Source organism: Antechinus flavipes, chromosome 1 (assembly GCF_016432865.1).
Source record: "Antechinus flavipes isolate AdamAnt ecotype Samford, QLD, Australia chromosome 1, AdamAnt_v2, whole genome shotgun sequence".
In the NCBI taxonomy this organism is placed as follows: domain Eukaryota; kingdom Metazoa; phylum Chordata; class Mammalia; order Dasyuromorphia; family Dasyuridae; genus Antechinus; species Antechinus flavipes.
The window spans coordinates 175,801,285-175,818,007 of record NC_067398.1 but is presented as its reverse complement, the minus strand read 5'-3'; the positions used below and the strand labels follow the sequence as shown (position 1 = coordinate 175,818,007).

General features: G+C 30.3%; 1 protein-coding gene across 1 annotated transcript in view; it reads left to right on the top strand.

The window, feature by feature from the left end:
- Positions 1 to 16,723, top strand: part of TMEM161B (transmembrane protein 161B) — a 109,816-nt gene that overhangs the window by 32,168 nt on the left and 60,925 nt on the right. The window contains exons 2-5 of the mRNA XM_051993198.1: positions 1,843 to 1,946; positions 10,003 to 10,086; positions 11,489 to 11,586; positions 14,180 to 14,336. Of these exons, the coding sequence (XP_051849158.1) occupies positions 1,843 to 1,946; positions 10,003 to 10,086; positions 11,489 to 11,586; positions 14,180 to 14,336 (443 nt within the window). The remainder of the gene's footprint in view (positions 1 to 1,842; positions 1,947 to 10,002; positions 10,087 to 11,488; positions 11,587 to 14,179; positions 14,337 to 16,723) is intronic.

Genomic DNA, 16,723 nt, shown 5'->3' with positions numbered 1-16,723 from the left:
TTTATTATCAATCAATTTGTTTGGTTTTGTGATTTTAGGCTGGTGCTTTGATTTACTTTTCTCTTTTTTATATTTTAAACCACAGTAGTTGTATTGGTGTTTAAAAGTGATGGTTTACTTTCTTTTATACTTTGTATAAGTATTTTGAGGAATTGTTTCGTCTTATGACATTTTCTTTTTAAAAGTCTGAGATTTTAAAATTCTTTGGGTTTTGTTTTGTCAGAACCATGAAACTATTTGAAATTGTCTAATACAATCTGTTGCACATTAGGATCTTCAGAAATAAATTCAGGTTGGAGATAGCTGTTACATTATGTTTCATTTATATTGGAGAAATGGTTCTTAGATAGGTTTATAGACATATTTTGTCACTGGTCTTTGTTACTCTTATTGACTTTTCAAATGTTTTGGTTTTACCTATTGTAGGTGCTGGCATGCACCATGTATAACAAAAGATAGTTTTTTTAAAAAGAATTTAAGATAAAGATACACAAATTATCATAAAACTGGTCTATAGAGACAGAACAACAATTTACTTAGAACATATAAAACCTTATTTGACATGTTGAATGATTGATATTGAACCAATAAAAAGGCAACTTTTAAGTTGCATGGTCAGCCAGTTTTTTTTTTTTTTTTTTTTGTGCTCCGGGACATTGACTGGATGTATTATATGCCAATAGGACAACAAAGGCAAATAGATTTTCAGTATGTGCTTTTTTCTTTTGATATGATAAACTTGGGTTGTAAGGAAGTTTAATAGATAGCAGAAGATATATTTAAAATTTGCTACAAAAGTCACCTTCTAAAAATACCTAGAAGTTCTTTATGTTCAGTATGAAATTTATACAGAAACTTTCCTTGAATTCTGCTCTTTTATCATTTATAATATTGATTATACTATAAGATTGCTATTTAGGTGAAATTTAATTTCAGGAATTGTGATAATTTTGGTGTATCATTGGCTTTTGCCTCCTTTATCAAGGGCTAACATAATATAGAATTTCATTATGTAGTAATTGGTCTTCCAGTCAGTATATGGGAAAGGAATCAGCAGTGTCATGTATACTGAAGATGGCATCAGGGTTTGGGGATGGTGTGTCTCTTATCTAGTAGCACTATTTTATACCATTTCCTGATTACTAACTGAAATTGATAAATTGTATCTTCCAGAAGAACGGGATCAATTGGATTGGCATGTCATTTTGGAAAAGTTTGCCATCCTTAGTGGATTAAAAAGAATAAGTTGAAAAAACAAAATGCTTTTAAAAATTATGCCTTCTTTTGAAAGGATCAGTGTTGAAAAATTACCCATGCATATGTTTTGTAAATAAAAAGCTATAATTAAAAATAAAAACAGAAGAATTGCACATGTTTAATCTGTATTAAATTACTTGCTGTCTAAGGAGGGAGAGAGGAAGAGAAATGGAGAAAAAAAATTAGATTAATGGTGAAAACTATCTTTGTATATATTTTGAAAAATAAAACTCTATTAAAAATTACTTATGCAGAAAAATTTTCATACAGTGTCTAGATATCTGTACATGTAAATTATTTATTAAATTTAGGCTCCCCTTGACTATTGCTTATATTTGAATATGGTCCTTTGATAACATATTATGGAAGAAAATAAGGAGAACCTTAAATCTTTCAACTTTTACTTGAGAAATGTAGAATACCTAACATTATAATAGATTTCTATGGTATACAGACCTTTACTATAAAGTGTTTTTAAAAACAATATTTGAAGGTTATGTAACATTCATGCAAGGAAACTCAACAAATCTCTATTGCCTCCCCTAATTGAGCATTGATTTATTAGTAATTTGTTTTTTTCCACAGGGTGTGATAGGTGTGCAATTGGTTGTTACCATGGTAATGGCCAGTGTCATGCAGAAGATTTTACCTCACTATTCTCTTGCTCGATGGCTTCTTTGTAATGGCAGGTAAGTTAAGAATAAAATGATTTTGATAATAACTTTAAAATAAATTCAGTTTAACAATTAAATTTAAATTGAGTTTCACTTCAGAAAATGATGTGAATTCATAGTCACAATTATTTGAAAAGGCAAGAAAGGAAAATTTTTAAAATTACATTTTTCTTAAATTTTCAATTATTTGATTAAGTTGAAAAATTGATAAGATCAAGGTAATAGAATCAATTCCCATATGAATCATTTAACTTTACTATGTTCTGTAAACATTCTTAATTTTTAATCAGATTCCTTGAAAACTCATGTTGTAGATTGTAATGGTGACAAGTTAGTTGTTTAAATTATGCACAAACCTATCTCTATTACTATAGAAACAAATCGAATGTATTCCTTCCTAATAATGATCCATTGTTCCAGTTAATGGCAGCTACCCTCTACTTAAACTAGAGTTTGTGATTTGTTTTGCTGAAAAGTTCCAAATTTGAAAGGATGGAAGTGAGAAAGTTACTTAATGTGTGAACATGTTTTCTATATAGAATGTAAGTTTTTTGAGGGCAGAAGCTTTTATTTTTGTTTTCCTTTTCTTAACACTTAGACACAGTGCCTTGAATACAGTAGATACTTAATGATTATTAATTGCTAAGATCATGATTGCAGTAACCAAAACTACTACTACTTTGTAACATTTCCCCTAGTTTTTCATCTTTGTGAAATTACCATACTCTCTTGATGTATTTGTTCATCATTTTCTTATGTTTGGGCCTTTTTTGGAGATCTAGAATAAACAGCTGAATACCAGTTTTCTCTTGATAATTTAATATTGTCAAAGATAGGGAAGTTTTTTTATTTCTTTTAATGTTTCCCTCCAGAGTTATCTTGACTAATTGGCATTCTCTCCAGTTTCTTTCTCTTTCCCTCCTCTCCCAATCTATTTTATAATATTGCAGAACCCCATTAATTCAATCTAGTTAGAAAAAGGAAAGGTAGTCTAAATTAGAGATTTTTAAAATTGAGGTTTATCACAATAATATCATGACAGATTTTTCTTAACTCCTGCAAGATCTCTTTTAATAAATAGTTATGGATCATGTGTTAAGTGGCTTAAGATTTTATAGCTAGATAATAATTGTAAATTTTTTTAGGAGGGCTTAACATTTATTCTGTAACCTTATTTTCATAATTAATTAATTTAGCTTATCCTTTTTTCATAGATGTTATAAAGGGGAATTTTAGACGAATTTATAAATTATCAACAAATTACAAATTATTTGAGTTTGAATTTATGTATTCTTATTCTACAGATAAAATTGGACTTAATACATTAATGAAGTTTTGGACTCTTCAGATCAAACTGTATTGCCTCTGTTTTGTACTTATGACTTCAGTGTGTGTTTGTGTTTTGATAGCTCTAAAAAACCTTTTTTTTTTTTTTAAAGAATAGACATGACTACTAAATCATTAAATGTACAGTTCATGAAGACTACAATTTTTCTTTCACTGACATTTTGTCCTTGGTGATCTTTCCCTATCTTCATCTGTTATGTATTTTATGTGATAAAGTATATCACCTTGAGCCCATTGAGTTTGCTAGTTTTCCAGGGAAAAAATCCTGAAAATCCAGATTACTATGTTTCCTTTTTAGTACTCCTGAATTTTCTTTGTAATTTGAAGAATTTAAACCTTTGGTTTTGATATGAGTATAGTGTCACAGTTCATAAACTTGTAGTAGTCAATGGAGGAAAGTGGAATTAGTTGATCAGTGTTTGAATCTTGAAGTGTAAGTAAATCATTACATTTTTCTGAGGTTTAGTTGCTGATATCTGAATACTTGCAATGATAAAACTTGCCCATCTACCTCAAGTGAAGTGAGGAAATTACTTTGTAATGTTGTAACACTTTATTGTCTTTTGAAAGTATGACCTTGTTATAAAGTAGATGACTTAACATTATTTAATATTACATTCAATACCAAAATTGGTATTGGATGTAATCTATTGATGCTACTTAAATTCTTTCCAGGAATACTGTCAGAATTTAGTCAGAATAAATTAGTGCCTTTCTTTTTATATTTCACTGTCTAGTTTGTAAAGTGTTCTGGTGTTTACATCGTGAATGCAGGTGTTTACTTAGTGAATACAGAAGATCGGAGAGAGAATAATACTTAAATTCCTGGTGAAGGGGAAATTTATTTTGCTTTTATTAGATAATAATATTAATATTTTTAATATAAATGTGAAGACAAAACCTGTAACTTTTTTGTTGTTAACTCAATTGAAAGCAAGTATGCTGGAACAGGAAGAGGGCTAGAATTATAATGAAGAGCCCTGGACTCAAATTCTGGCTGTAATTTGCCACCTATGTGACTTTGGGCAAGTCATTTAATCTTTCCAGTTTTTAATTTTTTAATCTCAAAGGTGAAGATCTTAGAATTCACTCTAGGATAGGGATTCTTAACTTTTGTTTGTATCATAGTCTTGATAGTTTTGATAGTCTGGTTAAAAACCTAGAGGCCCCTTCTCATGATGTATTTAAAATGTATAAAATAAAATATCTGTGATTACTCCCCCCCCCCAAAAAAAAATCCCCAATTATATTAAAATTGAAATACCAGCTTTAAATATATTTTTAAAAACATCTTTATGGACCTCAGGTTAAGAATCCTTTGCTTTGGCTTTTCCAGCTTTCCAGCTCCATATATTCTGAAAGCATTGTGAACATAGCATTTTATTTTTTATTTTATGTTATTTTAATAATAATAGTTTTTTTTATTTTTCAAAATACATGCAAAGATACTTTTTAACATTCAACCTTGCAAAGCCTTGTGTTCAAAATTTTTCTCCCTTCTCCCCTCTTTCCTTCCCTAGACATCAAATAATCCAATATAGGTTAAACATGTATGATTCTTCTAAACATGTTTCCACATTTATATTAAAATGTAATTTAGAAAATATATAACAATATAAATAAAAATACAACACAGCTAATACTAAGTTATGGTTTTCTAAGTCAATATGTTGATCATCAGATAATCTTGTTGCTGTGTACAATGTTCTTTGATGGTTCTTGTCATTTCATTTAGCATTAGTTCATGTAATTCTCTCCAAGCCTTTCCTTTCTGAAATTAGTCTGCTGATCTTTCCTTTCCTTCCCTCCCATCCCCTGAGGCTATTGGCATTAAGTGACTTGCCCAGGGTCACACAGCTAGAAAGTGTTAAGTGTTTGAAGTCAGATTTGAAGTCTTCCTGACTTCAGGGCTGGCACTTTATCCACTACACCAACTAGTTGCCCCTGATTATTTCTTCTAGAAAAATAATATTATATTACATTTATATATCATAACTTATTCAGCCATTCCCTAACTGATGGGAATCCAACTCAGTTTATAGTTCCTTGCCATTACAAAAATGGCTGCTGTTGTGACTATTGTGTTGCCGCTGGGTAAAAGAAAAAAAAAATTCAATTTGAAAGTGCTTTAAGGAATTTGAGGAGGGAATAGGTCAAGTGAAAACTTTTATGTAACATAAAGAAACATTAAAAAAAAATAAATTGTGTGAAAACATTATTGCCTACATGCCAACAGTTTAGGAAGACCACAGGTGAGCTTGTGTCCAAATTCTGGTTGTCCAGAAGAGCAAAACCCACAGTGGTGAATGAAGGTTCTTGAATTTGTTGTGTGACAATTGGTTAAAGGAAGTGGATGTGTCAAGTCTAGAGAAAAGCAGACTGACACAGTAGCTTTTTTCAGAAAGGCTGCTATATGAAAGAACCATTAAATATGTTTTATTTGATTCTATTAGACAGAAGTGGGAGCAGCAGTGAGAAGTTACAGAGACCAATTTAGATTTGAGATTTTGGAAAAATTGTCTCAAAACCAAATGAGTTCCCTGGAAGATTGCTTATATAATAACAGAAAATATACATTCTTTTTTCATGAAAAATTTGGACTAGAGCAGTGTTGTCAAACTCATATAAAAAGGAATCTTTATGGGCTACATATTGACTTAGAAGACTACAAATTATTATTAATTATATTGTATTTTTATTTTATTTTGTTATATATTTCCTAAATTACTTTTAGTAGAATTCAAAAGTCTAGTCTAGAACTGTGAGTTGGATACCTCTGGTCTAGAGAATTATATCCCTTTCAATGCTGAACATCAGTGAGTTTTTTAAAAGTGATTATATCTGTATCTATCTATTTATATACACATACCAAAACGTGCTTTGTGGCATTTTTGTTTTTGTCTTCCTCTGTAGACTTCAGAGCTTCTTTTTTGAATTGTGTTAGTCATTACTTTTTGATAGTGCTACTCTCTTTCATAGCCTCTGTTCTCTTCTGGAATGAAGGCCACCAGCTTATACTCAATTATAGTAGGTATTTAAAAAGTAATCTAATCATTTTCAGAAGGGCTAATAAAATAAGGAAATAAGAAATTTCTGTTTTGTTGTAGTTTGTTCATAATCTGCCCCATTTACTATTTAAACTTCTATGACCTTATTTACTCCCCCTCCCCCACTGCGGTTTATGAAAAATTAATGTTATTATTATTTGACTGGATCTATTCCCCCTTGGCAAGGAAAGTTTAGTTCTTGATCAATTCAGATGAGCAACTTTTAGTAGCTTATATTATAGAAAGTTGTCTATAGCACTGAGTAATTAAGGGACTTGCCCAAGGTCATGCAGCTAATTTGTGAGAAAGATGAATTATTTTTAAAGGAAAAATAAGATTCTGGAATTATGGTTGTTGTTTTATTAGCTGCCAAATAATTATCTTAATATAAGGCAATTGGATTTTTGTTTTCAGAAATTCACTAAAAATTCTCAACTTCATCTACTACTATAGATAGCCATTAAAGCTAAACTACCTCCTTTAACTTCCAATTCTGTGTTAGATTTAGAGAAGAGGTATTAGACTTTATAAAGTAGGAAAAATTGTACTGAAAGCAGGTTTTTTTCTTCTTTTTCCATCTTTTCCCACATATTCTCTTATGTAGTATATCCATAGAAAACTATCTTTAACTAATTTTATCCTAAAATTAGAAGATTAATATAAAACATTGATAGGAATTACTGAGCACAAGCCATGTGTGTAATACAATTTAAAAAAATGTTATCTGTCCCAATAACTCACTTCTCCTATCCTCTATGGGATTATTCTGTGTAACTGAAATGACCCTCCCTTCAAATTCCTTCTATTTTTCTACTTTAGGTGTTTCTCATGTTTGGAAATAAATTTTTGACAAAGTAGAAAAACTAAGCAACTTTTTTTAGGGGTCTTTGTTTCTCTCTCTTTGATTCTATCTTATTCCTATCAACTGGTCAAAAGAAAAAACACTGAGGTATTTGGTAGCATTAAGATATTAGCCAGGAAATGCTGCCTTTTTTAGGTTCTTTAGCTATATATAAGCTATTCTCTATAACCCTACAGATAAACTTCTTGTATCCTTCCCTGTTCACTCACCTGCCTATTAAAGAAATCATTACCATAGGGTGACTAGTTATGGAGTGAATTGATGTTTATATGATACATTGTCCAGTACAGATTATTTTATCTAAACATTAAAAAAAAAATACAATCTTTTCTGTTCCATACCCCATCTAAAAATCCAAACCTACGGAGTGTTATACTCTGTTGTAATTAAAGTTCCTTTTTGTTTTGAAGTGTCTTGCTTGGCCCCTCTCTTCTTGGAGAGGTAAGTTGATAGGCTATAATCTTTTTGTACATTTGAATAGTGGGTTTTGCATGGGGATTTGGGGAAGGTACTGGTTTTCTCCCTGTCAGTGCCTTGTTAGACTTGCTTTTCTCTTCCTGATTGTGCCCTTCAACCTGATGCATTATCTTTGCCTCCTCTTCCATCTCCTTAGGCTCTTCAATTTGGTGAATTACCATCTTTCTCATGTCCCTCTTCAAAAATCTACTACTCTGTTCAGATGCACAGTAAATTTGACACATCATTTATTGGGTAAAGAAAAATATGAAAATACCTCCATATTCAATTGCTGGGACTTCTTTTGCCTGTTTTCTTGCATGTTGCCTGATCTTGAGAGCCTATTAGCTTCCTCCTTTAAACCTACTATTCAAATGCACAGTAGGTGGGACCTATGATCTAAGGTATGGGGATAAAGTTTAAATACCTCACCTCTGTCCTAAATGATGCCTGAAACCCTTGCTATCCTTGCCTTGGCCATTTTTTTCCCTTCTCTCTCTGAAATGACCATGGTATTTTGGTAAAATTGTCAGCAGAGAAGAACAGGGATCTGTTAGGTATATGTACAAGGAACTGAATTTTAAAAAATAAGCACATTTTCTAGAAATGAAAATGTTGCATATTTTTGTAACTTGTCATTTAAAAAAAGTCAAGAGGAAAAAAGGATTCAAAGTGAGATTAGATCTTTCTTTAGTTTTCTAAGTTGTATATTTAGGGTTGGAAGCTTTTTGGAAATGATGCAATTTTAACCAATGTTTTATATTTCTTTCTCTGTCTCTCTCTGAAAATTCAAGATTCACTTTATTCACAGTTCCTTGTATAATTAGTTTCTAAGATTTGACTGGGAAACTAGGATTTTTAAAATTATAAAATAGGTTAACTGAAGTGATGTGTTGTTTAGTTTTGTGAAGTATATGAACCATATGTATATATATTTTGTTGATTACTGACATTAGACCTTTGAACAGAATCACTAAAATGGTGTGTTAGGCTAGGATTATCATCTTCTGTGAGTGAATCAGAGGGCAAGAATGTTCTAGATATTATTATTCATTTTGACATGTTTGTACTTGTATTTGATATAGAGTGATATTTCACTTCATCTTAACAACAAGGCTAAGAACTTGGAACTAAGAGAAAGAACCAAACCTTAAACAAAAACGACAGAGGCAGGACTTGAGAAGCCAAAAAAATAATCAGAGTCTATGTGTTTTATTGATAAGAAATTTCTCAAGTTCATCTTCCAATCCTATTGACGTAATAAAACTATCCTTGTTACCTGATTTCAATTTAAAAATTAAAATAAGAGACATTGTATTGATAATTGTGAGAAGTAACTGCAGAAGAAAATAAGACTCAAAAACACAAACTTTTTTAAAAAGATATGGCAGCCTGAGGCCAGTTAGTGTAAAGGCAAACAAATAGCATCTCAAATCCTTCATATCTTAATCTTAATTATAGCATAACACAACTATTTATCATAATGGCAGTGCTGAATCATTAATATATTGTTCATTTTACTTTTTAAAAATCCTTCATATTTCTATACTGAATAATATATCCTTATCCAGAAAACTTGACTAAAATGAGGAGAGAGTTCTAAATAGACAAAGCTTTAATGTATTAAGATAGTTCTCTCATATTAATTTTCCTTCATTCTATAGAGAGCAAAGCTGTAACAATAATCTTGGGGTTCAGAAATTGTTTATTGGTTCAAGGATTCTAATAAATGTTGCAAGTTAAGATTTTGACCCCAAGCACACATTTCTAAAAGCACTTACCTACCCTTTGTTGCCTTCCCTCTTCCAATAATATCCTACCTAACAGCACCTCCTCCCTTGTTTTTAAAATCACTCTCTTCTCATGTTCTCATGTAGAAACTATTTGGATAGTATACATACAAATTTTATTTTTTTTAGGAAATAAATAATACAGAAAACTTGGTTATTAACAACTTGTTATCTCTTGTAGTTTACATGTAGTTTCCATGCTTCCTTTCCTGTTTCATTATTTGATACCTATCAAAGAGAGTAAGAGACTGATATGGGCAATGCAAATTGGTCACTTTTGGCACTTGTTAACTTCTCTGGGGAAAAGTTTAGGTAAGACTTAACTCCTCCAGAAAGTGTAAAATTAAAAATACTATCTAAAATGAATTCTGTGGTCTTGATCTTATCCATGTAAGTAAAATCTGTAAATAAAGAATAATTTATTTATTGCCATGGTCTCATAGTTAAGTGAAGAGGATAACAGAAGGAATTGCTTATTATAATATTTAGAATGAATGTCAATATTTTTTAAAAGCTCGATACTTTTATGTGTTTACCATTTATTTTGTTGAATTTTTTTTTGTTGTTAGTTTGCGATGGTATCAGCATCCTACAGAAGAAGAGTTACGCCTTCTTGCAGGAAAACAACAAAGAGGAAAGAGCAAAAAAGATAGGTAAATGTGTCATTATTGTGTTTATGTTATGTGTTTGTTATGTCACATTATTGGATAGTTTGTTAAGAGAATATTTTTGTGTTAGGCTTCCAAATAGAAATGTGACAGTTATGATAAACATCAGGATGAAAAAACTAAGGAATTTGCAATAAAAACAAGTTGTAAAATGTCTATAATTGAACTTTAAGAAAATTTGATATGAAAAAATCAGAATAACATAAAACAAATTAGGAACTGACTAGTAGCAGTCTTGAGGTACTGTTGTATTATAGATATATTATTGAAGATATAGAACAAAAAGCAGACTGGGTTCAAATCCTTCTGTGATCTTGGACTGGCTGGTATTTCAATATACCACTTGTCTCTCTAAGAGAAGAGAGGTTAGTTGCTGATCTGTAGTAGAGTAACTAATTACATACCAGAAGTTCCATATAACAAAATCAAAGGTCTGTACAAAAAAAGCCCTATTAAAAAAAAAAAATCTCTATTTCACAAGGTGATTTATTGAAAATCTCCTTTCTAGAGTAACTATGGAAAATATCCATATATATATATATACATAAAAATATTTTTTAAACTTTTATGAAATATTTGTTTACTATAAAATATTATAGACCTTTATAGCCCAGAACTGTTATATCCATAGATTTTTTGTTTGTTCAATTTCTAAGTGTTCAAAACTTTTACTTGACATATTTTATACACCAAAAATATAGGCTTTTTTCTTCTTATTAGTACGATGCTTGCATGTATTTAGAACATAGTCTATTTCACAATTTCAAATGTGCCCAGGACCATACTTTGTAGATAGTAGTTGTCAATATTTGCTACTTTGTTAACATAAAGTAATTTCTTTATAACATTTTATTTTTAAAATTTAAAGCTATTGTCTAATATTTTAAATAATCTTATTTTATATCTCAGTTGTAGCGTACATATGATATATATATATATATATATATATATATATATTGTTTGCCTGGTCATTTTTTAAAATTCTAGAATGATGGCAATTTCATTAGATTTCTTTTCTACACCCTCTCCCCGACAAAATTTCTATATCAGCAATCTCTTGGGAAATTCAGGTCTGTGAAACTTATTCCAAACAGTGAGGATAGAATTAGGGTTTGAAGCTGTTTGTTAAGCTGTCAGTAAACTAACATTTCCCACAAAATGTTTGTTCCTTTAATTTGGATGCCTGGCTTATTCACTTAAGGGTCTTAATAAGCACCAAATAATCCTTCATTGAAATAATTTACCTCTAAAATTTTTGCTCCTTTCTAAAAACTGATTGATGCATTGGTATCAGCTATTCATTCGCCTCACTTCAAAAAAATTAAATTTTGACATAATAACTTAGACAGCAATTTGATAACTTTTTGTGTATTTTATCTGTTTATAGGAAATATAATGGTCATATTGAAAGTAAGCCACTAACCATCCCAAAGGATATTGATCTTCATCTAGAAACAAAGTCAATTACAGAAGTGGATACTTTAGGTAAGAAAATTTCAGTAAAGGGTTTTTAGTTAAGAATTCTTTAAAGCTCAGTTGCACATTACCTTCAATGCAATTTAAAATAATAGAACTTATTTATATGTTGCTTTTATTAATATATAGGAGCTGTGTAAACTTTTAGAACTAAGAAACTCATAGAGACTTCTTTTAATGACCTTTTTCTTCATGTATTGGTTAATCTATAATAAATTCTATGTTATTTTGACCATTTTACTATGAGGAAAACAAGAGGTTAAGTGGCTTGCAAAAAAATAGACTATTTCAAAGGCATAAATGTTGAAACCACATAGCTTTTGTTTTCTTAATGCTTTTAATTCCAGGTCTCATTCTACTATAATATTCACAATGATTAGATTTAATTGATAGATGTGTATGTTAATGCTGAATTGTTTTGTTTATAACATTTAGTTCTAATATAGAATAGTGTAGATAGGAGTTATAAAAATCTCATTTATGGTTCTAGTTCAACCCTATGTCACTGAAAAGAGGTGAATTTCTGCGATTCAGTTTAGTTAATGATTAAATGGGTATATTATTTTTTCCTGGCCTTAATATACTTATTTTGAGTATAAGTGCAAGAATATGTATAGTGCTTAACATTTCAGAAAGAATTCTTTCTGAAGGAATCTAATTTGAAATTATGTTTGAATAGCCAAATTTAGCAGAACTAATAGTAAGTACAACAAATCTTAGTTTTGTTTTTATAACATAGTGGCCATTATTACACAGTACTTAATATACCATGAGTACCTAGGCTACATATATTGCTTTTCTGAATTCTGCCTTTTTGCAGCTCAACATTATAAAAGTGTGATAAAACATACAATAGAGTTAAATTAGACTTAATGCTAGTGTTGTAGATATGCAGAAGATATAATTGACAATATCTTTCATATACACTGGGGGGAAGTATAAAATAAAGTAGTGAAAAGACTAAAAGAATGTCATTTGTATTTTATCATTTTCATTTGTTTTCCCCTTCTTAGGATATATGGATAGAATATAATATTTTTTGAAGTCTTGATTTAATTATTTTTAATGATGTTTAAAAATATCTAAATATATATGATCAAATGTTTGGTTCACTTTTTTGGAATTAAAGATTTAGAGGCTAGCAACAACCTAGAACTCTATGGAAGTGCCTATTACATAGTGAGCCTTTAATAAATGTTTGTTAAAAGAGGGAAGCAACCAATCTTAAAGAAGTCTAGAGATGTGATAGGATGAAACCTTCTGCTTTATTGAGAAATCATTAAATATATGTGAGAACATAAGTGCACAAAAGAGAGCTAAAACAATTACCTTGGGTATGAAATTAGAAGTGTTAAGTCAATTTGAAAGCAAGTGAAAATTTTAGCCAAATTGAAAAAGCATTAAGGCTTGTTACTTTACATCTTGTTATTTTATCTCTTTTACCTCTTCAGAGGGAGATCACCATGGGTTTAATGTTTTAAACTATCTTATTTTGAATAGCATTATTTTATTTTAACATAAATTTTTCTTTAAATGAGTGATTTTTTAAAAGATTCACAAAATTTTAGTGTTATAACTAAGGGCCAAATATTCCACCCCCGATTCCCACAATTTGTCCCTAAAGCAATGTGTATTCATTTTATATTAGAAGTTAGAAAAAATGAAATTTGACACATAGAATTTTGATTTGGTAAATAGGATTGTATTAGTGGGTATTTATATTGTTTACCTGTGGGGGTGCCATTGGACTAAATTCTATATCAACAATTAAAGGTGTTTCCTTAATCCCTGCAATTTTAATAGTGTAAGTAAGATAAAAGGAAGAAATTAAAAACAAGCAAATAATAATAAAATTTCCCATTCAGTTTCAGGCCCCTGACCCTGCCTAGATTTCTGTCTGTCCTTTCCCTGAAGGGGAAAATTGTGGAAAATACTGGATGTTAGGTCAGTTTTAAAGGATCCCTTTAGGGAGACATATTAAGGAATATGGAGACCAAAAGAAAGTACAAGCCTGTTCATATTACAAGTATTCTGCTTGTAATGCAAACTGGAGATGGAACAATTATATCTAAAGAGACTGATTTTATGGAATCTAAAGGATTTCTCAGTATTTTAATAAGGATACATCAAACAGAGGAGAAAAAACAAAACAATACTTTACAGTTTTTTTTTAATTGCTTATATTAACTCATAAAATAACCCCTCCCTATCATTGATGTTAAAATGGCTTAAGTTTCATTTTTGAGCAAAGCTCAAAAGACAATGTACTTTACCCAGATTTATATGTATCCTCATGATAAAATGCATAAATGAAATTCCCTTTTAAAAGATAGAATGCTTTGGAATTTTCTTAAAAATTAATCAATCATTAAGCTACAATGTATTTATAGTCATTTTAACATAAATTTATATTGATGACATTCAGTTTATTATGATAGTAAAATTTGTAATGTTTAATTTTGAATATAACATTCTGTATTAAAACCATCTTCATGTTTGTAAACATTTATAAATCTAGAAATAGAATTTAGTATGCTTAAATCCATTGTTATTGATAAAAGTTTAGATAAAACTTTTGTATTTGAAAACCTTTATTTTTCAGCATTGCATTATTTTCCTGAATATCAATGGCTGGTGGATTTCACAGTGGCAGCTACAGTAGTTTATCTAGTTACTGAAGTCTACTACAGTTTGATGAAACCTACACAGGAAATGAATATCAGCATTGTCTGGTGCTTGCTTGTTTTGACTTTTGCAATGTATCCTTCACTGTTCAAATGATAGTTTGTTAATTTATTTTGCTTTTCCAGTGTATGCTTAAGGAATTTGTCACAATTTGAAAGATAGCAAGATTATTGGAAACACAAGGTTTTATTTTTGTGTTAAAATCTGACTTTTTGAAGATACTGAGCAAACAACAGTCTGGTGTAAACAAAATGTAAAAAGTACTCTGAACTGACCATATTTTGAAAATTAGTTGACCTAGGAAAACAGATCCTGAAACTAAGGTAGAATTTTTAGATCCTATATTCAGTACAAAGCTGTATCTGCCAGCATCTTTACAAAGCAAAATGCTGCACTGTATAAAAGCAGTAATCATCCAAATTAGCTGAAAAGCATGCATAAGATATCCATATTTCGATAATTGTAGTAGCAAATTTAGTTCAAGCATTTAAATCTCTATGGATTTTAGCTGATAGAACTACTTCAGTAGTTAAAAATCATCATGTAATTCAATTTCTTAAACCTCTATTAAAGCAGACTATGTCCTCTCATAATCAGTAGTCTATATAAAGCATAATGAAAATATCTTAACCTTACTGACTGTTGTCCTCCAAATGTTATAGACATTGCATTTCAATATATCTGATACCGATTTCTGATGGCTTTGAAAATTATGGTGCTAAAACAGTGATACTTCATGGTCTGCTTTTAATTTTCCTTAAGTTTATTTAATTAATTTATAGTGTGAGTGAATGTATATATGTACATACCCACATATACACATGTAAAAATGGTATATAACGGTTTTGTTTAAAAAACAAAATAAACATTTTAATGTACATTTTTTGTTTTAGATCATGACACTACCCTGGATACCTGTTGAGAGTATAGAAAAGGATAATTGCTAATGGCAAGACAAATTATTGATCATGTGAATACATTTCACCTTTTGCTTCACTGTCAGCATTAGCTATTAATATGAGAGTAAAGGTCCCACATACTCTCCAGCATTGAACTGACTTGACTTAGTCTTAGCAGACCTCTTGTGAAAGTCACCAAACAATGCCAACTCTGCGGGATCCCAGGAGCTTGCTGTCTCCCCATCATAGAGGGACAGAATGTGCTGAAGGGCTTAGAATACAGTCTTATTTTCCCCCAACTCTGACTTTCCACAATGGAAGAAGGGAAGAAGAAAGAAAAGGTTTTTAAGAGAACTTGTAGAATGTAAGAAAATTTACTCTTTTCTTGTTTTCAACTTTATGAGGTATACTGGAATTTAAAAATCCTTTAAAATGCCAGATGATCTAACACCAACCATAATACTATTTACGGCCTATCTTTCATCTTAGCGATAATGTATCTGGTATGCCTTTCATTCCCTATGCATGGAGAGTCTAGTTGGAATGACCTCTGTCTGGCTTCTGTTCATTTTCTTATTGTCTGTGCCTGCTTATTAGTCAAACACATGTCTCCATTGATTACGTAGGACAATAGCTCTTCTTAATTCTAGAATAGCACGTAAATCAGCTAAATCAAAATACCTCTGCAATCATGTTAGTGGAATTGTGCTTTTAAGAAGACCTGAAATTGATGATATATAGCTTAAAGTCAATTCTAAATTTAAAAGTGAAAAAAGCATCACTTTAATTCTGTAATAGTTTTTACTTGTAACTTTTGACTAATCAGATATAGAACCAATAACTATATGGGAATTTGCAGTAAAGCTTTATAAACATTTCTGGAAGGTAAATAAATGAAGCACATAAAAAAATGACACAGAAACCCCAAACCCTATAGGTCCTCAGATTCTATCTGTTTTCAGCTTTAAAAAGTCATACATTTAGCCTTGTCCTAGCTCTAAAACTATTCAGGGCCTTACAATTAAAACAATCCAAACTCATTTTTAATTCTAGCCCATTGGCTCATTTCTTATTATGGACTACTTCTTTACTCAAATTCACTATCCCTATCCATTCCTAAAATTACTTTGTATAATTTTAAAACATCTCATAGAGGAGATAAAGGATGGAGGAGATGTGTGAAAATATATAAATACCTTAGTATATTATTTTGCTAAATAATTTATATCTATACAAAATATACTCTGAATATCATCTTAGTCATCTATATTGTTTCATAAAGCCTTTATAATCAAATCTCCCTGTTCTTAAGATTTTCCAGTTATGAATAGGAAAAGCAAGCAGAAGGGGACTTCTTAAGCGTTTTGATTAGGAGTGAAACTCATAGAAACTTGAAAGTTTCAACATTGTATAGATTTTAAAAAGCCTTCAGCATATTATAGCATAGGAATTAATATTGAGTCAATTACATGAATCTGAGTGAGTAGAAAGCTGTTTTACAAAGAAAGATAAAGCTTCTCAGTAGTCCTATTATATTTGGTTAAAGGACTGAATCATTAGTC